The 20715-nt window shown below is 43.8% G+C and overlaps 1 protein-coding gene across 3 annotated transcripts; it reads right to left on the reverse strand.

Annotated features, from left to right (window-relative positions):
• Nucleotides 1-1710: 1710 nt before the first annotated feature.
• Nucleotides 1711-20311, reverse strand: Paqr3 (progestin and adipoQ receptor family member 3). 3 transcript variants are annotated; one of them, XM_051170642.1, is made up of 6 exons: nucleotides 19945-20310; nucleotides 16843-17005; nucleotides 13001-13156; nucleotides 10459-10656; nucleotides 8397-8487; nucleotides 1711-1867 (listed from the first exon to the last, which is right to left on the reverse strand). In XM_051170642.1, exons 1-6 carry the CDS (start codon nucleotides 20127-20129, stop codon nucleotides 1857-1859), a joined length of 804 nt encoding a protein of 267 aa, XP_051026599.1. In that variant the 5' UTR covers nucleotides 20130-20310; the 3' UTR covers nucleotides 1711-1856. The 3 variants fall into 3 exon arrangements, with proteins under 3 accessions (XP_051026599.1, XP_051026598.1, XP_051026597.1); XM_051170641.1 differs by lacking the exon at nucleotides 1711-1867 and adding an exon at nucleotides 2345-3074 and having other exon boundaries at nucleotides 19945-20311; XM_051170640.1 differs by lacking the exon at nucleotides 1711-1867 and adding an exon at nucleotides 4710-4929 and having other exon boundaries at nucleotides 19945-20309.
• Nucleotides 20312-20715: the final 404 nt, after the last annotated feature.

Consider the following 20715-nt stretch of genomic DNA (forward strand, 5'->3'; position numbering starts at 1 on the left):
GACTTATAAGAAATTTCGGTACATTTGGGTAATAAATGTAGAATGTACAGTGAACTTTGTCAGTTTTCCCTCTTTTTATTTGTAGCAATCAGTTTAGGTCCAATTACTGAGTTGACAGTCTACTGTGAGATGACGTGTCTACTGTGAGAATAACAAATGACTGTTGGAAAACTTTTATACTCAGAGGCATTTTCTACTAAGATAAAAAGACACATGCACATCACAGCTCTATTATGGAATTAATGTGAATTTTAAAAGGCCTTTTTTTTTTTTTTTTTTTTAAAGAGTACTCACTCCCAGGGTTTACAGAGGCCACTAAAAGGAAGAAGCAGATGAAAATATGGAGGGTCAAGTCTGGTTTAGGTTTTTTAAATGATAAAATTCACAGTGCTACTTTCAGGAAAACTGACTTTATTACTTTTTTTTTTTTTTTTTTTTTTTTTTTTTTTTTTTGTGACTGAAAAGTCATTCAACAGAAGGAGTAGCAGCCACTTGATTTTTCTTTTGCAGTGCTGTGAACTGAACCCAGGGCCTTGCGCACGCTAGGCAGCGCTTTAGCGCTGAGCTACACCTCCAGCCTGGAAGCTCCCTTTTAATTGCTGGCAAACAGCTTAAGTGCACTTTCTTTGATTGATTACACTCCAGTTTTTTGTTAAACTTGAATTTTCTGAAGCCTTTTATGTACCACTAAGCAAATAACTTTAATCTTTAAGTAAACCGGATTTATATCTTTAGTTATGTTTCTAATTGTTATAAAACATACTTGCTAAAGTAACTTAAGTCCTCAAATGTAGCTGGGGAACTTATAAAATAGAATTCAGTTGCTTTCCCTATACCCAGTTAAGCACTAATTTTATTACCTTATTGCCTTTACATTGCTTAGTCTTGAATTATGTTCACTGTTTTGTTTGAGATTTAAAGTTATTTTCTTACTGTATTTATCATACCTACTATTTTAATAATCTGCCTTCCTTAAATGCAATAAATCCTATGCGGATTGCTTATTCTTTATAATCAATGCCTGTGGAGTTTTTCTTATTTGTATCATTAAAAGTTTTGTTACAAACTTTTTATTATTTGTATCATTAAAAGTTTCAGTTACAAACTTATGAATAGAACTGAGTAGTTCTTTCTTCCTCACCATAGGTTCCGTCATTTATGTACTCCGTTCTCAAGAACATGCACTTCATAGCACCATTGTCACACATTTACCAATAGCACAAGATCTTAGCATATGTTTTGAACTACTTATCTGGCAAGTAAGATTTGATTTGTAACTTGTTTCTTAACTTTTAAAAGACAGTTAGCACTAAAAATTCTTGATTAAGTATTTTAGTTCCTGACTATGTCAGGAAAGAGGCTTTGGCATGATGAAGAGACAGCCTGCATATCAGATTGATGAGCTAATAACTCTGGTGACAGATTTTCAGTGTTAACTTAGAATGCATATTTCACAATCCGGAGTCTGGCTTGGTGGCTTGTGAGTTTCCAGTCGTGACCAGGTTCATTTTGTTTGGTATGGGTAGACTTGTGTTTTTAAGTAGGAACCAGTGCAGAGCACTCACTGTTTCCATCCAAGGAGGAACATAGAGCAACCCTGGGATGTTTCTCTTGAATAACTCCTTTCTAGGAAAGGCTGGCTCAGGCATACGTGTGGCCCAGTTAATGCTCACACTGAAGACCTGAACATTTAGAACTCGTGTGTTGGAGCACATAGGCGTGACACAACTGAGATTACCTGCACGCCGGGCAGCAGCTTGATGCCACAGTGGCCGTGAAGGATGAGGGCCTTGCTGGCTGTTCACAGGAGCTGCGCAAGGGCACACAAGTTCCCTCTTCTCAAGACGGCCCTACTGTTACCTCTCTCCTTTGAGAAAAAAAGGTTTAAAGGGTAAGTTTCCGTATTAGCTCATTCTCTCGTCAGCCCCCGGGCTGCACTTCTTTGCCGTTTAAATAGTTACTGGGAAAATGCATACAGGAAGCCTGTTTCACACTGGTAGGGTGGAGTTAGAAATGATGCCTTTTGGGTGGATGTGGACCTCCTCAGAAACTGGCAGAATCCAGAAGTGCAGAGCTTGCCCCTTGGCATTTGATGCACGGCAGGGTGTATCTCTAGGGGTTTACCTGCCAGGTGTGGAGCTACCCAAGGATACTCTGTCCGGTGTGACTGTAAGCTGTGACAGTCCCTGACTCATCATTTGACTCTAAAATGCGATCTCAAGCTGTAATGTATCACAAAGAATGACAAACACAGCTTTAGTAAACCCCATTTATTTACATATGCACACTCTGCCATGCAGCTACTGCACTGCACTTAGGATAAGCCACAAAGATGAGCAATGTCTTTATAGAGAAAGATGATTGTTTATTGAGTCTACTGCATTTCTATAAATTGTTATAATTTAAAATAGTCACAGATAGTTTAAAAAACCTACTTTTAAAGTGTTGTTAGCTTTTATAGTTTGTGTGTGTACAGGTAAAAGTAAGATTAGCTTTTAAACTACCGTAGCTGGAAATACAATTTTCAATCATTTTAATAAACTGATTAAAACAAAAATATACATTATTACAAAGCTCAGATTTTTAAGCAATTGTCAAATATTCTTTAATGTGAATAACTTAATTTTTCATCAGTAGTGTTATGCACACAGTAGACGGTCAATAAATTCTGACATACAGAAGTGTTTACAGTTGACAGCAGTCCAGTCATTCCTTTTTAATAAACACATATAAAGATAAAAGATGAGGACAGTAGTTTTCTTACAATAGTGAACATTTCAGAGAACATGGAATAACTGTCCCTAAGTCAGATCTAGGTCAGAACTATTCAGCGAGTAGTTGTTTGAAAGCAAAGTATGTTCTTTTTACTTTTGTTATACACAGCAGTTATTACAGAATTCATGTACAAAAAGAAAGCAGGCATTTTAAGAATTAAAGTAAAACTTACAGGGCTGGGCGCGGTGGCACACACCTTTAATCCCAGCGTTTGGAAGGGAGAGGCAGGCGGATCTCTATGAGGACAAGGCCAGCCTGGTCTACAGAGAAAGTTCGAGTACTACAGAGTCGGACCCTGTCTGAAAAGAAAAAGTAAGAGACTTGGGTTTTTTTTTGTGTTTTTTTTTGTTTTTTTGTTTGTTTGTTTGTTTTAGAAGAGTTCATGATAAAAAAACGGCTCCACATCTAACCTAAAATGATTGGATTTTTCTTTTTTTACTTACTATTTAGTATATTTCTTCTGGCCAAAATGACAAAATATGTATTCAAGAATAACATAGGCCAACAAAGGGTATATTTTGAAAAACATCCTACTTTTGTCATATCCAGATCATCTAAAATTGAGCATACGAGTTGAATTTGTGACTTATGGGACAACAGCCACTTTCAAACAGTGTTCCATCTTAAGTACAGTTATAAAATGGTGGCCTTTACCGGGCCCACTGGGGGAAAATTCTTGCTAACACACCAGCATGGGAAATTTAAATTTCAAAATCACCACACTACAAAGAAACCCTCTGCTGAGGCATATCAACTTTCCTAATACTGGATTTAAATAATAAACATCAACGTTAAGAAATATTTTATTATATATTAATTCCATTCTTCTGAAAATATGCCAGTATTTAAAACACTTTGCCAACTTACATAGAACTTAGGTGATAACTTTTATTTCCGTGAACAAGTTTTCATGAATGCTGTGAATGACAATTTATTTGGAAGACTAGAATAAGAGTTATGCTTCCTGGCCGGGTAGTGAGATCTACTGTTAAGTATGAACAGGACTAGTGCTTCAGCTCTGACGTGTACATGACATTTATGGATACTTTGAAGTTGGCAGGGAAATGTTAGTACAAGCAGAAGCAGGAGCAGAGGTGACTAATCTCATCAGCAGATGAGACATCTGCATGTTCTAAGGCTTAAGGGTCACTTCATGGTCAAGACAGGGCCACCCGGATCGCATGGCCGTGAAAGTAGCACCCATACAGTTTAAACCCATCATCATGAAGCGCAGAACTACAGAGTTAGAGATGAGAGTTCTTTGGAGGGAGACGGGGATCAAAAGTCAGGGTCAAGAATCCAATTACACAGGAATTAAGCAGTATATGGAGTAAAATTAGGTAGCTGATAATTTGGCTGTCAGACTACATGTTTCTCATCCGTCTCCCTAGTTTCCAATCTAACACTGTTTAAAAATAGCAGTGGATCTTTATTCTCTCTTCTCAATACCTTTCTCAAAGAAGGAATAAAAAATTTGTGTTAGCAAACTAAAAACCAAAACATAAACCAAAAATCCAAATGTTCCTAAGGAGAAGAGAAAGTACGGCTGGGAACACCTCAGGTGCCAGTTTCTCACAAGACTGCACGGGAGGCTGTGCTGGTCCAGCTGCCCTGTTAGCCTGCAGCAGCACAGGCGCAACCACCCTTGCCTTGATCAAAGTGTCCTCTCTTTAAGTCAGCATACAGGATGTCTCCACTTTTAACGGGCAGGAGCCCATTCTAAAACGAAATTGGTTTTACATCGAATGGACCCCATTTTTAAAGTAGCTTCATATCCAGCAATTGCTCAAGGCATTCCATGTCTCTCACGTCTAACTTTTACTGTCTGCACAAATGATGAATCTTAGTTGCAGTTCTTACTACAGATCCAAGTATATTCTTCCAGTTTTGCAAAATAGTAGGATGCATTAAACAAGAAGGAAGATGAAAAAAAAAAAAAAAAAAAACCAATGGGAACCTCAGAAACACTGGGGTCTAAGATTCCCCGCTGTCCATTGCTCAGTGACTGGACTCACAGGGGGGGGACGTGGTCAAGGCAGGGCTTGCTGTGTCTGTACTGCATGACATACACTGTTGAGTCATGCCACCAGTATAGCATGACCACTGCAAGGACATGCCAGATCTGGTGGCTGGATCCGAGGTAGTTTAGTTGTCCTGGACGGGAGAATAGAGAGAAAGGCTGACGGCATTATTTCAGTATTAAAAGGAAAAGGCACTTCTACCTCTGGCCAGACTGACTACAGAGTAATTCAGATCTAAATATTTTTAAGAGGACAGACTCATATTTAAGGTTTTATTCCCTAAGTATGCATGTTAATTTCAGAAAGGCTGTTACTGTTTCCAGATGAGATCAGGCGTGTTTGGGTAGTATGGCCTTAGACCCCAACTTTATTTTTTTAAATGTCACTTGTGAGGGCCAGTGAAATAGCTCAGTGGCTAAAGATACCTGCCATCAAGCTCGATGGACCTCAAGTCCACAGGGCACAGAGAAAGAAGAGACCTACAGAAGGGGAGCTGATCCCTGAGAGTTGTCCTTTGATTGCGGCTTATACACTGGGGCATGCACCCCCACTCGTGAGTGCACACATGCGAGCACACACACACAGTGGAATTTGATCGTTTGCCTTCCATGTCTCAACACGCTTGGCAGCGTCAGCGGAAAGTATTGTATGAAAGACCAGGGTGTGGTTTAGGGATGACTCCGCCAGAGCAGGTGCATTGGCTGGCTGGCTGTGAACCTGCAGGTGCTTCCACCCGGGTGGGAAGAACTCACTACTCATTAATATTAGGAGCTTCCTGGTGTTTCTCAGTCAACAAAAACCAGGACCGGAACAAGTGTCAGCTGTTCCCTGTAGTCCTGCTATGGTGGCATGGTGTAAATATCCTTGACACTTGCTTTGCCTTAGCAGGAAGCTTAACTCAGAACAAAGTACTTCAAGTGTGAGTCAACAGGATTGTTCCTGGGTGGGCTGTTAGCCTTTCTCTGGTGCCATGAACTCTTGATGCCCAGTGAAGCCTATAGATTCATTTTTAAAAAGCAAAATATAAAAATTGCTATCATAACAAACAGTCTAGAGATCTGCTCAGTTCTACTGATGGACATGTTGCAGATCCATGGGTCGACTGATAGAGATTTGACTTTGAAGACAAGCTCTCTATGTAGCCTAGTTGGCCTGGAACTGTGTAGATCACGGGAGGCTTGACCTCACAGGTCTGCCTGCCTCTGCCTCCCAGATGCTAGGATTAAAGGTGTGTGCTTTAGCCCAGCGGTTCTCAAACTGTGGGTCACAACCCCATTGAGTGTCCAATGACCCTTCCACAGGGGTCTCCTGAGACCATTGGAAAACACAGATATGTACATTATGATTCATAACTAGCAAAACTACAGTTATGAAGTAGCAACAAAAATAATTTTATGATTAGAGGTCACCACAACAGGAGGAACTGTGTTAAAGGGCTGCAGCATTAGGAAGGTTGAGAACGCTGCTTTTGCTGGAGGTGGTGTAGTTTTAAATTTCTTTCCCACTATTCACTGTCTACACTGCCTGTGTTGTGTTTCTCATACACAGGAGAAGAGACATGCTAAACACTAAAGACTTGAGCTTTCCCAGGGCCCGTGTCTCTGCTGCTCTCATGTTCCTGCACTCAGCCGTGTGGCTCCATGAGGACATTTCATGTTGAGCTCACCTTGGAGGAAAGCTGTGTGACCTTTGACCTTTCGGAAGTGTTAGAAGAGCCAATTCTTAACAGAGGACTTGAAAGTGGTAAGGCTTAAGCCACGTGGCCACTCCTACATAGCGTAGAGTACTTACACTCGTGTACAATAAGGAAACAATTATATATGCATGTAATTATTTTCCATTTGTTCTGCAGTGCTCAGGATTAAACTGAGCCCATGCATTCTGGGTAAGGGCTCCACCACTGAGCCATCCATACCTCTAGTTCTAGAGTTTTCAAAAGAATTAAGTAACAAAGTGATAAGAAAATATACTAAAATTGCGGTTTTCCGGCGAGGGGCTACGCCCTGGTTCTTGTGTCCTAATGTCTATACACTCAGGTTCTCACTGCACTCCACGTGCACTGACAGCTCCGGGAAGAGAAAGGAGTGCGCAGAGGAATGCTCAGACTCATCCTCTAGACCCTCGCCTTCCGCAGAGATGGGAGGAGTGGCTCACATGCCACCTCTGATTCATAGCGGAGGTGACTGCTTCTTTTAGGGGAAAATGTGAACAGCCCATCCCTGCAACAAATGCCAATTTTCCTATGGGTTGAGAAGTCAGGACTCAACACGGCCACCGTGCAGTGGACATGCCCTGGCCTTGGAACGCTACCTTACAGTCATGTACCTCCCCTGAGTAAGTACCTTGGAAGTGACTTCCAGCCCAGAAAAGAGGGCAGATTTGTAGCCTAGACTGAAATTGCTCCTTGCTTCAGTCTTCCAAACTTAGTCACTACTGCAGGTCCTCTGAATGTTACTTCTGAGTGGAGCTAAAGCTTCGCCGGACCACACCACACTTTGCTTTATCTAAGCCTCAATCCCCTCTCCCATGACTGAGGAGCACCATTCACTGCAGGCTTACTGCCCACCTTGATTGTGCTGTTCTATGGGACACTGTCATCTAATCCTCCTGGGAACCACAGGAGACACGGGTTACAGCTTTGTTCCAGACACGGAAGCATAACTTGTTGAGCACATGCCGCTAGTAAGTGGCTCCCGTGCCTTTTAACTCAGGTACTCTAACCCCAGCGTTGCAGTGTACGAGAGCATGCTTCTGAGAAGTTGGCTCACTGCCCCAGTGTGCACCAGAGCTCTCACCGCTGAGCTAAGGAGGGGACCGCTCCCCCTGCTGGGTGAGTGGCTCCTGCGTACCTTGGATCATGAGGAGTTTCACCCTAGCAATGGTGGTAGGAGGCTCAAAGCCAGATTGGCTGCCTTGACCTACTGCCTAGAACTGGTGTGAGGCACAAGGCTCCTCTTATCCTTGAGGGCACATTCCTAGAGGCCTCAGTGGATGCCCAACACTGCAGATAGTACTCAATCTTGCACATACTACCTTCCCTATATGACTACCGGTAATAATGTTTAGTTTACAGATCAGATACAGGAAGAGATTAAAATATAACAATATACTACAGGAAAAGTTTTTACTGTGGTTTTTTTTTTTTTTTTTTTGCTATGGAGTGGTTTCCTTCAGGTAACTGAAGTCACAAATAGGACCTCAATGTACATGTATAGAAGTGACTCTCACCCTGTCCTCTTTTAACTGCCCTTGTGTCTTTGCTTTCCTCATTTCTTGCTTTATGTGTGAAATTTCCTCTATAAGAACAAGTTGATATGGACAGAAGAACATGCAGCTAATAGTAGTGCCCATGCTAAAAAGAACAGGGCCAGGAGTCACATGATCCTCGGAGTGGGATGTGCGTGGTCTACCCCAATGCCTCTGTGCGGGTGTCAGGGAACGTGTGGGAAAGCCCTGAATTTAGTTACAGCTATTGCTTAGGAATGGAAGAATCGTTCCAGAATCAATGCCGAGAAACCATCTAAATTTGGTTCTAAGAAGCATTTACTTCAGATGTGTTTTCAGAAGGGAGCAACAAAACCATGCCGAGGAGGGACCCACCTGGAAAGTACCGTTCCGGAACTTTGGAAATGTAGAACAGGAAAGCAAGCAGGGCAATCACGTACATCACAATTACCCGGGGTGCGAAGTCCTGGAAAACAAAGCGTGCTGTCTTACCTTTTCCTAGCACTACTGATCCCTGCTTGGGGTCAGAGGTGGGACTTAAAGATGGCTGCATCTCAATTATCCTGTAGATGGGCTACACAGCAGTGGTCTCTTGTTCGCATTCCCAACAGCCCACAGCAATGACACCACTGACAATCCTGGCAGTGCCCACCTCCTCCACAAAGTGGTTCAGAGTGCCTTGTGTACAAGGGCCGAGTCAGCAGAGAGGAAAGACAGATCTGACCAGTCCTGCCCTCCTGTCCCTCCTCACTCATCATAGGTGATGATAGCTTCCCACATCCCAAGTAAATGTCCCATGCATTGCCACCTGGAGCGCTCTCTCTCCATCTCACTGCTGGTGTGTGGACCTAAACGTCTGCCCAACTCAGTGAAAGCAGTGAGCTAGACCACGCATACTGTTGCTAATTCTCGCTCTAAACCTGGTTTGCCAATAATTCACGCAACAATAAAAGACAACTTCCTCCTTCCTTTTCAAGTATGTGAGACTGAGCTTGGCCGCCGCCAGCTCTACATTCTTCCGATTACTCAGGCTCAGATTTCTAATCATTCTGGAACACACCCTCAGCCTTCAGGAAATCTCATCTTTAGAGCGGCATCTCTCCCATCCTTACAAACGAGAGGTTTTTAGTGGATTTCTTCGAAGGCTTTCTTCTCCTTCCTCACTGGAATGATTGATCTTATTAGAACTCTGTTTTTAAGAACCACTGTCTTTATATGCCAGTTTCCTACCTTAAGTCTTGTGAATATAGGAGTATTCAATTTTTCCTACACTCTATCAGCTCAAAAGTTCTTGTTTTGTTTCCTTTTTATCGTTATAAGCGCAGTATAATTTGCTACCTCTAAAATTAATCATTCTGTATCAGTTATCAGCCCTTCATTTCTAGTTAGAATTAGGTCATAGGGAACAGCTTCTCATTCCGTTATCTTCTTCTTAGGGACCAAAGTTACCAGGAAAGTGGCGTCTTCACGCGCAGCAGGACAGCCATTGTCCCTCCTCACTCGCCATAGCCTTGTTGTGACTGTCCTGGCGCTGTAAGGCGAGTACTACTCTGCCTTGAGTTACAGGCCGCTCATGTCACTTAGTCCCAGAACCACCTTTCTTTTCATTGGTTTACCAAGTATTTCCCTCTAAGCTGATGAGCCTCACACAGTGACAGCAAAGCCACTGACAGGCCCTTCCTCTTCTGGTCAGCTAAGGCTCCTGGGAGTGACAACAACCAGCGCTGAAGGCCAGAGAAAGGGCCCTGTGGTGACGGGGCTGACACCGGCCTTCTTGGCATATTTACTCACATCCAGCACTTTCAGCCCTTCCCTCTAGCGCACTCAGGGCCTTTTTATAAGCGTTTCTATGAACACAGACATGTGTTTCTGTGATCTGCGGGAAGACGAGCCCTGCTGAGTTCTTCTGCTCACAATCACCTGCCTCCACAGATCTGGCAATAGAACCAATAGCTCTCCCTTCACCTCCTGATTTAGTCTCCCTGGTGGGTTGAACATCTCCCGCCTCCAGCTCTAACCTCAAGTCAGCCTCATGCCTTTTCTTTCCTCACCCTACACATCTCCATCTCAACAGGTCCAACCGTAAGTCTCTCCTCAGTTTCTTTGTTGGATTATCACTAGCCCAGCAGACAAACTGCAAGCTCAGTAGTCCTCCCCAAAAATGACATGTGTACTTACATACTGTGACAGAAGAAGAAGGATGTTATTTCACACTGCGGCTCATCAGTCATCAACAGAGACCATCTCATGAATTTGAAAGGCATGAGTATTTATATAGCTGCAGAAGCTATGTTCCAATATGCAACTAAAAACATGCCCCAAAGGATTCAGAGCTGCTCCCCTGGCCTGATTACACCACTGTAACCAGGAAGTAAAAGTGAAGGAAAAATAAAAAGAAAGAAAGAAAAAAGAAAAATACTGACCATACTCAACCCACCTGTACAATAGGAGCACTGATTCCTCCATTAAGCCAAACCCAGTGGAGAGTAGGGATCACTCCATACCCGGAGACAGAGCAAAAGATGATGGGGCGCAGCCTCTGCCATTGCTGGGTGAGGTAACTGGGATGGATCTGCGCGAAAAACACCGCCAGGATCATCGCAAGCACGGTGATCAAGTACACTTGACGCCAGTACTAGAGTGGAAGGAAAACAGTAGTTTGGGCTTCTGCAGTAAACATTACAGGCTCGGTTTATTTGGCCTCAATGTCTAAACAAGACCCCCACCCCCTTTAAAGAGTGTTCCATCCAAAGGTCAAGATTTTGAAAAGTTTCTTTGGATGACCACACTTCCCTGTTCGTACAAAGACATTTCCTGAGTGCCTGTTGTATGCTAGGCACAGGCAAAGTGTGGTAGGAACATGGCTGTCTATGGCATGGACTCTTCCGGTGACTGAGCTCAGACTGTGGGAGGGACGGCCTTGTGAACACAATAGTACTGTGATGATAATGCAAGAAGAGCAAATGGTACCTGGGCTCGCTACAGATGCTTCACACAGGAGACAACATCTAAGCTGGAGAGGAATGCAGACAGTGTGTTGGGAGAAGGAGCAGAGAGGGGCAGGGAGACTGAAGACAAAGGCTGGACAGTGAGACTAAGACTGAACTCTGCAAAGCTGACACCCTGGGAGCTGCTGAAGCATGGGGTGGACGCTGGGGGTGGTGGCATGTGCCTGGGACCCCACAATGTGGCCACCGAGGCAAGAGCTCAGATACCAGAAGATACCAGACAGAAAAAGAATGATGTTAGTTCACACCGTAATGAGTGGAGACCATCTTGTGATTTTGAAAGCTATGCTTATTTATATAACTGTGGAAACTCTGTTTCAATATGCAACTCAAAACAGGGCCCCACAGGATTCAGAGCTGCACTCCTGCCTGATTACTGTAACCAAGGGATCAGACAGAGAAGAGGTGAGAAGAAGCTGGGTAGAGAGAGATTAGGACAGTTTATTCAGAGAGTGGGGCTGGAAAGAAGCCTCCCTCCCACCCTCCCTCCCGTGTGCGTGCGTGTGTGCGTGCGTGCGTGCGTGCGTGTGCGTGTGTGTATAAAACGTGGACCATCATTGTTCATTCTCTCTAGTGGAAGCCATGTATGTGGCCACTCAGGCTAGAAAGGGTCAAACGCGCATATGCTTACAACTGTACATATGGAGCATGTAGTCGGATGGGGTCCAGGGCTTGAAAGTCAGCTCCACAAAGGGCAAGCACTATTAATTGGGCTCCTGAGGACTGCTCACATTTAGAAATTACCTGTTAGATCATTTGTCTCGTGTGAGCCCAAATGTCCCTTCTGGGTCAAGGATCCCGTTTTCAGTGTCATTCTCAAAGTGGCTTGTGTCCCTTGAAAGGCAGAAGCCACTACAGAAACTAAATGCTTGGAGCTACTGGACACTGGGGAGGAGACAGCAATTTTTCTTTTATGCAATAATGGACTATTGAGCCCATAGTTTTCTTCTCTTTTTCTAGGTTCATTTTTATTTAATTTAGTTTTTTATTTTGTAAAATAAATGCCTCATTTTGATGCTTAGAGAGAAGTAAACAGAAAATATAAGTACAGAGTAAAACAGCAGTTTGAGCATGGCTGCACAAAAACCTTCTCAGCAACACGCTTCCTCAGTTTTCCTTCAAGATGTCCAGCATCGCACACAGAGTGAGTGATGTGTACTTCTGGGTATACACCATCAGATTACTAGTAAAATCCAATCACTTTATACATTAATTACATATATATTTAATTTTATACTGTTATAATGTAAGACAGTTAGTAGTGGTCCTAACATAGTAAAGCCAAAGACTTTTTTCTTTGGTTGTTTAAATTTTAAAAAAATTATGTGTATGTGTGTTTTGGCAGCATGTTCGTCTGTGTACGTGTGCATGCCAGATGCCACAAAGGCCAGAAGAGGATGTAGCATCCTCCAGACCTGGAGACAGAGTGCCATGAGCTGACGCGTGAGTGAGTGCTGGAAATCAAGGCCAGGTCCTAGGGAAGACTTTTACAAACTAGTACTATAAACCAGATATCCTACTGCTTTTCTCTCACTATGCAGAAACAAGGACCCTGCCTGAGAACCTTAGCAGAGACCCCTGTGCTGCGATCTGGCTTCCCATAGTCCAGGGCAGAACTGCACTGTTGTGGACCCACCACAGGGAGGGAGTTTGGGCAGGACACACTTTGTTCTCTGGAACCTTGGAAGTTGAGATCATGTGCCTCCCCATCCTGAGTCACGTGACTATAGACAGACACTGCTACCTTTTGTGTGTTGTATCTCCACACTTACTGTCACATTTTCCACCAGAAAACTAAGAAGATAACTATGGACCCATAACAGACAATAGAGACCAGAGGAATCTTTTGAAAATTAAGTTTCTGCCCACATAAGAATCTTCTGTTGATTTGTAGGCAAATTGTGTATTCGTAGACTTACGCCACTGCAAATCCTATATAAAAGACAGTGTGTGAAAGTTCTAAGCACTTACATTATTACAATAAAATGCATAAAAGACTCCCGAGACGTAGCAGCCCAGTATTCCAATAGAAATCCCTGCGTAATCCAACGCCATCCATCTTCGACAAGTTTTTTCTGACCGATGACAGGAAAACAGATGGTAGCCCACTGAGCAGAGCATACAGACCTGCAAAAGGAAGAGCAGACCTTAAGAACAGAGTGACACACGCAGGAGTCAGAGCCCATGAGTGGTGTGCAGGGATATGGCTCAGATGGCAGGCTTCCAAGTCATGGACAACTTGGTTTGAACTCTAGTTGTGTGCCTCATCTTAGCGCAAAGTATCAGTGATCTGAGCTTTGTGAGTTCATCAAAAAACGGGGACCGCAACCACCAAAAACTGACAAATTGTAATTATTTTATAATATAGAACTGAAGTAAATAGCAAAAAATAGGGAAAATAATACGATGCAAATATTTTTAGATAGAAATGTTTTCATAGTACCTTCTAAAGTTACTCTGATTTATGAATGAGTTTACTTTCCTATTGGTCATTAAATTAATGTCCATCCCTTTAAAGAGATCAAAGGATATAGAAACCAACCAACCAACCAACCAAACACGCCCTGCCTTAGATAACATGATAACTGATAACATGCTATATGTCCCTGTAACACATGTGTTCCAAGAACCTGTAATGCACATGCTTACAAGCACATGATCAGATTGGCATTGTAATTCTAGTCTACAATGCACTTTCTTGTTGGTATTGTGAGACAAGGCCTCACTGTGCAGCCCTAATTGGTCTGGAACTCACTGCATAATCCAGGCTGGCCTTGAACTCAGAGATCCCCTGCCTCTGTATCCCAGGTGCTGGGTTTAAAGGTGTGTGTGCCATTACTCTGCTTTTTCCTCAGATCATGTAAATCTTTTGCCTTTGAAAGGTATGTCCCACCATACCTGGCTATAATTTGTTTTGTTTTGTTTTTTTAACTTAAAGATTATGGTTTAGTTCAAAGTTCTAAGTAAATATGTCTTTATCATATCCATGAAAAATAAAATGTATATGCTTTCTAAATAAACCACAAAGCTAATGATGCTGACAGTTGCTCTGAGGACTTGGAAAGCAGGACAGAACTTCCTCTGGCCCTCAACTATCAGCTGCATGTCATGCAGTGAAAGGGGATATGAAGATGAAACTTCTACTCTCTAAGACACTTTTGGTTATTTTTGAGAAACACTCTATAACAGCTCTACAGGAGAAGTCAGCGTAGACCACACAACACCAAGGAAAGATGTTACTGGCGTGTGGGTGCGTATGGTGTATCTGCAGGGGGTACCCAGCAGAAGGGAAAAGCATCACAGAGGGGCTGACACCTGAGCTGCATCTCAACATTCAGCTAGTGTTCATCGGGGGCATTAAAAATGCCTGTACATTTTGGGGGGGCTAGGAGGGTCCATAAAGAGAAATCATATAATGAAAAGTATGAAACCAGTAAGGAATGGAATGTAGATTTCTTCATGCCATAATTAAAGCGACTACACAGCAAGGGGATTTAACTTTGGCATTGTAGCACCTTTACAGAGGTGTAGACTGGCCAAGCTGAGAGGTTACACACAGCCCTGGGGAGCAATGCTGGGAGTAATGGGGGTATTAAATAAACATCTGTTACACTAAAGCCAAAATTACTAGAAAGAACCCTTGAGATGTTTCTAGTATGTTGCTTAGTACTTTAGGACCAAAGTTTGAGCAAAATGACAAGGTTCTGAAATACCAGATGCAAGAAAAACATCTATACAGTGAATTTACAGGTTCACCTCTCTAGTGGGTAGAACAGGGTCTAGTACAGAGTGCTGGCCTGTGTCTGAGAGGAGGAAATGTGATGGTAGCTTTATCTTTTCATTTTCATGTTGCTCTGTATTCTCTCTCTCTCTCTCTCTGTGTATGTGTGTGTATATATATATATATATATATATATATATATTTTTTTTTTTTTTTTGATTAACCAAAATGTCAATGGGCATAAGCCTGTATTTATTTCCTGCTTTAAAGTGATCTGTTTGAGCACTTCAGTTTCCAGTGGTGCCCTGCCTACATGATACGCTGGTGCAACAGTGCTCAAAAGTTATGGGAATAACCGACCAGTTGGGTCGGGGTATTTAAAGTCCCATCCTATGAGATGGAACCCATGCCTGGGAGGACAGGAACCTGGGACTAGACAGGCAGTGGATCTCGGTGGTAAAAACCCAACACCGCTGTTCTGCTAAAAGAATGCAGCAGTATAAGGACTCCTAGTGACAATATTACACCCATACATCAGTGTCTTGCTCAGCCATCATCAGAGAAGCTTCCTCCTGCAGTATAGGGGAACAAATACAGAGACCCACAGCTGGACAATGTGCAGAGCGAGAGACCTTGAAATACTCAGGTCTAAACGGGATCTCTCCATTAAATCCTCCCCTCATGGTCCAGAGAACTCTGCAGAAAAGGAGGTAGAAACAATCTATGAGCCAGAGGGACACCAAGGAAAGACACACTGAGATTGGCGCACAAATGAACCCGCAGTTACTAAGTCGGCACACAGAGGGCGTGCTCAGGCCTTGCACCAGATGGGGGGTCCCAGCACTGGGAAGAGGAAGTAGACACAATTTCCCATCCTTCACCGAAGCTATCCTCAACTGATAGCCATTCACACAAACCACACCTGACGGCAGCTGCCATGCCCAGCAATAGATGGCCAACGCGAAATGAACTCAATGGTATCTTTTGAGATTTTTTTTTTTTTTTTTTTTTTTTTTTGTATCTTAATGATTTGCTTGGGCTTTTTTTTTTTTTTTTAAACCTTACTTGTCTTTTGCTTACAAATTATAGCTTCTGATTTTGTTTTTATGGGTTTTCTGTGAGTGTGTGCGCCTGTGTGTATGTGAGCCCCTGGCTTTTTCCCTCCCTCTTAGTTTTATCCTTTTGTAGTTTGTTTGTTTATTTGCCTGTTTTCTAAAGAGAAAGAAGGTGTGGAGTCAGATGAGTGGTGGTAGGAAGGAGCTAGGAGGAGACGAGGGAGGGGAAATGGTGATCAGAATATATTGTATGGCCAAAAGTCTGTTTTCAGTAAAAAATAAATGATCTGTTTGAAAATTATTAAATGTTAGCTTTAAAGGCATTTCTACAGATCCTTGTTAAAAAAAAAAAAAACACAAGTGTAATGTAACTAATAAATACAAAAGTTAAAAAGGAATAGAAACAATAAATTTGAAGCCAACGCAATTGCAAGGGGATCTAAGAAAACTGGCATTTTAGCATTAGAACAAGAGATCAATACCAGCAAGAGAAAGGCAGTGTGAACATAGCAAATAGAAGGCAAGTATATATTTTACGTAGGAAAAAGGAGTAGTCTTTCCAAACAGGTTCTAAGTAGGCACTTTAGCCAGATAATAGAGTACAGTCATCTTCATGTCCTTATGTTAATCTCACAGCCAAGATGTCTACAAAGATAAAAAAGCAAGGCATGGTGGTACATGCCTATAATCATGGCATTTCATGAGGGAGGCTGAGGAAAATTCAGATTCAATGCTAGGGCTACACAGTGAGGCTTTGCCTCAAATGGTTGTGTGTGTGTGTGTGTGTGTGTGTGTGTGTGTGTAGGGGTGGAGCGAGCAAGAGCATGAACCCAGTTCCCACCATCTTTGAAACACAATGGATTTCAAATACATGAGAGCAACAGCTTTTGTGGTGCTTATGTCACGAAAGCAGATAAGCTTTCCTGTGTACCCTCTGGAGGGTTCTTCAGAGTGGTGGGTCGGAAGTAAGATCACCGGCCCAAGCATGCCAGAGAAAAGTTCTCTTCACCCCAAATGGTGTTTGCGAAATGACTCACCTGGAAGCAGAAAAGACAAATGGAGCAAATTACAAAATCTTCTCTGGACGCACTTGCCGAAGGTAGCACGGATGTCATGTCATATATTCCCAGGGTGAAGAAGAGGAAGAAACCCAGCAAATGACTCCAGATGTTCACCGTCTCGTTGGACAAAATAAACAAACTACAAGGTAAACAGATGCAGTTCAGATGCACACTGGCTCTGTGTCAGCACTCAAGGGTTACGGGCTAGGGGAGTGGCTTAGTCTCAGCCCTCTCTGCCGTTCTAATGCTGAGTGTATGATCTAATATTCCTGTCATTTCTTCCCATTTGACTAACCCTGGGAGTCACAGCTTTTGGTGTCCGACTCTTAGTGCTCTCACTATTTCTTTCCTCCGATTGCCTCACTTGTTAAATCAGATTCCCCACTTTCTACAGAAATAAAGCGTATACGAACACTGGGTGTCAGCTGGAAAACTTTCAGGAGCAGCTACCCGAGACACTGCTCAGTGCAAGCTGAGGCATAAACGTAAACTACTCTTTAAGCACTCGTTTAAATGTACATCCAAAGCTCAGTGCACCCAGCAGAAGCAAAACACACACGACTTAACCTGCTGAAAAGGTCCTGAAGACAGGTAGGCATGCCAGAGCAATTCTGCTCTACAAGTTCTGAAACCAGTTTCAGTTTCAGGTGGCAAGAGTTTACTCCTTTTAGGACAATAGGAGATTACTTTGTGTGTGGGGACTGCCTGTTCTCTAAAATGTCTTGGCAGCACAGGCTGGTGGAGAGTCAGTTTCTTCACCTATAAAGAAAAGGAGTTACGTTAGATACTATGGCGTGCTTCCAACTCCTCTGAAATTTGGGGAAATGGTTTTTCACTTTTACCATAAGGTGCTATCATGACTGAAGATGTAAATACTCTTGCATGTCTCCAACAAAATTGAATATTTCATGAAACTAGGACCTTGGCTGTTAATGAATCAGTGTGTGTGTGTGTGTGTGTGTGTGTGTGTGTGTGTGTGTGTCTGTGTAGGGTGGGGGAGAGATTTAATTCTAATTTTCTGTCTGTACATATGTATGTGTGTGTGCTACATGTGTGCCCAGTATCTGCAGAAGCTAGACGGCATCAGATCCCCTGGAACTGGAGTATAGATGGTTGTGAGCTGTCATGTGGGCGCTGGGAATCAAAGGCAAGTCCTCTGGGAGGGCAGCCCAAGTTCCTATACTGAACAATCTCCTCGGGTTCTGAACTAGAAGTTCTGAGTAGCACAAATGTACAAGCAGCCGTGGCAGTGGTCCCATGGCTCTCACACCCTTGGCTATCATTGAACCTCAAATGGTCAAGAATTAAGTATATCTTGTATCTGGAAACACATACTTTACCTTGTTTTTCATCAACTAAAAAGACTATCTGTAATTGGGGAGGAACTACGAGAATGCTCTAGAAGCATCTAATGGCAGGACTGTTTTGGCAACCAACACTATATTCTGCCTGTTGCTTCAGAAGTTTTCATTATGTGAAACCCTGATTAACTAAACACACTCTATGTGTCTCTTCCCAGGAACAGAATGCAGGTAGAATGGATGGGCATATAAGGCCTCTCTTCACATGCAAAATCTGTCCTGGAGATTCCGTAGTGTTAAAAGAAGAGAGGGCAAAGGTCAAACCTGGGTAAGATCAATATTGTAGGGAGAATATTCCCAATAAAGGATAAACTATTATTGTCAGAAAAGCTAGGCACTCACACATTCTGTTCATCTTAAAAATCAACAGGTTAACTCTTGCTCAAATTTCTGATGCTGCTAAGAGGCACGCCTGTTAACGTGCGTCTGATTCAACAACTCAAGATCTAACGTTTTATATCCCGCTTTCGACTCCTTGAGATCTGGAATCAAGACACCAGAATAGGGAGGACCACTGCTAGGTGGGTATACAATATTTACAGCAGTTCACTTCTGGCCTGCTCTCCTGCAACTCCACAGCAGGGCCTAGCTCTGATTTTTTTTTTTTCTTTTAATTTAATTACGTACAAAAAGCACTGGGGAAAATAAAGCAACAATTAAAACTCAAATTGTGACATGCAGTTGGTCATCCATTCAAGTAATGTTACAAAAAATACCTTCAAGGCAGTACAAAAAGAAATAGGATGGGAAAGGAACATACTGGAAAGACCAATAAACAGACATGTGGTTGCTGCTTGAGCAATTCAACAACCCACATTCTGGAAGCAGAGTGTTCCATTCCAGTGTCCTGGGGTGCTGTGTGTTACGTCTGCGAGTGATGATTCTAGGACATACAGTGAGTTCTGACATAAGATGACTCTGGAAACTAAAGGCATTTTTTAAAAATTTTTTTCTTTTTTAAACAAGCTTTTGGGACTCTGGTTTTAAAGATATAAACTGATAAATCCATTTTATAAAGAGGCTTCTAAGGTGTTCTGTTGGAGACCCGCTGCCTGCCTTCAGCTTTCTTTGCTACAGAGTTTTTTCCTACACAGCATTTTCCACAATGGCTATTATGTAATAGTGTAATTACCTCTTTAATGTCTGCCTCTTAGGCTAGACCTTAGCAACTTCATGAGAACAAGGGCCATGCCTACCGTCTGGTATGCAGGAGCCTGTAAGGTGCCTACCACCTAGCAGAGGCTCCATGCTCATCTGCTAGGTGGTTGAAGGAATCAGGGCTTCCCACAAATGTATGCACAGCAATGTGGACCTGTCTGCTATTATACGTGCATTCAGCTGGCCAACATGTCTGAATTCCCACAGTTTTGCCCTAGAAACAAAGCTCAGGTATACACAAGGCAGATAAGGTCCGGCCATTGTCGCTGGGAGAGAGAGATTCCAACCCACATCCCCAGTGAGTACCAAATGGAATAAAGGATGTAAAGGCGCTTTGTATACAGCAAAGGGCCACTGGAGAAGTCAAGGATGACTACTGTTAGCATCGTCGTTATCTCGTGGATCAAGGACCCACGGAGGTGGGAGAGATAGGGCGGCAGGGTGATTAAAGGGCCCAGAGGTGAGGAAATGATATGCACAGAGAAAAGCGGAGAAAGGCGGGGAGACCAGACAAAAAGCATGAGAGGAGAGGGTGCGCCATGAGGAGCAGCCACTGTACCTTTTGATACACAGCCTGGAGGGCAGGTAGGCCCGGTAGCCGTCGGTGATGTAGGGGTTGTCTTTGAGGGACACCGGGATCTGTTCGTAGGTGTAGAGGCGGATACCACGGGGCACCAGGACCGGCCAGTACTGGTAGCTGCCCAGCTCGATGTAGTGCGCACTCTTCAGCAGTTTCTGATGCATGATTCCCGGGAGCCGGCCCGGCCCCGCCTCCCCGGGGAGGGGGCTTCGCCGCTGGCGCCCCCGCCCCGGAGCCGCCGACGCTGTGCTAGGCGCTTTGGCCGGAGTCTGCCCAGGCCCTGCTCCGCTACACACCTCCCGGGTCTCAGCTCTGGCCAGCGGCAGGCGTCGCAGCCTGCTCTGACGTCAGCGCGCTGTGAGGCTCCGCCTCCGCCCCGCCCCTGTAGGGCATCATCGCCCAGCCCCTCGCCCTGTAGGCCTGCCCTTCCTTCTGCTTTAACCAGCAAGATCCGACTACCACTCTGCCTTTTACCCTGCTTGAGCTGCCCCTAGTTCCTCGTTTGCTAGCCAATCAACCCCTAACCTCGCCCGCCAAAACGTTCCGCAACCTCAGCTCCATTCTTCTGGTCCGCCCGCCTCTAGTCCCGCCCTCCTACCCGGCAAGCCTCCTACCCGACACGCCTCTAGCTCTAGCGTCCTCCCCGGGCCGCCCCTAGCCCCGCCCCTACCCGACAGGCCTCTAGCTCCAGTGTCCCACCAGGGCCGGCCCTAGCCCCGCCCCTGCCTGGCCCTAGCCCCGCCCCTGCAC

This window comes from Acomys russatus, chromosome 28, assembly GCF_903995435.1.
Source record: "Acomys russatus chromosome 28, mAcoRus1.1, whole genome shotgun sequence".
Lineage (NCBI taxonomy): Eukaryota > Metazoa > Chordata > Mammalia > Rodentia > Muridae > Acomys > Acomys russatus.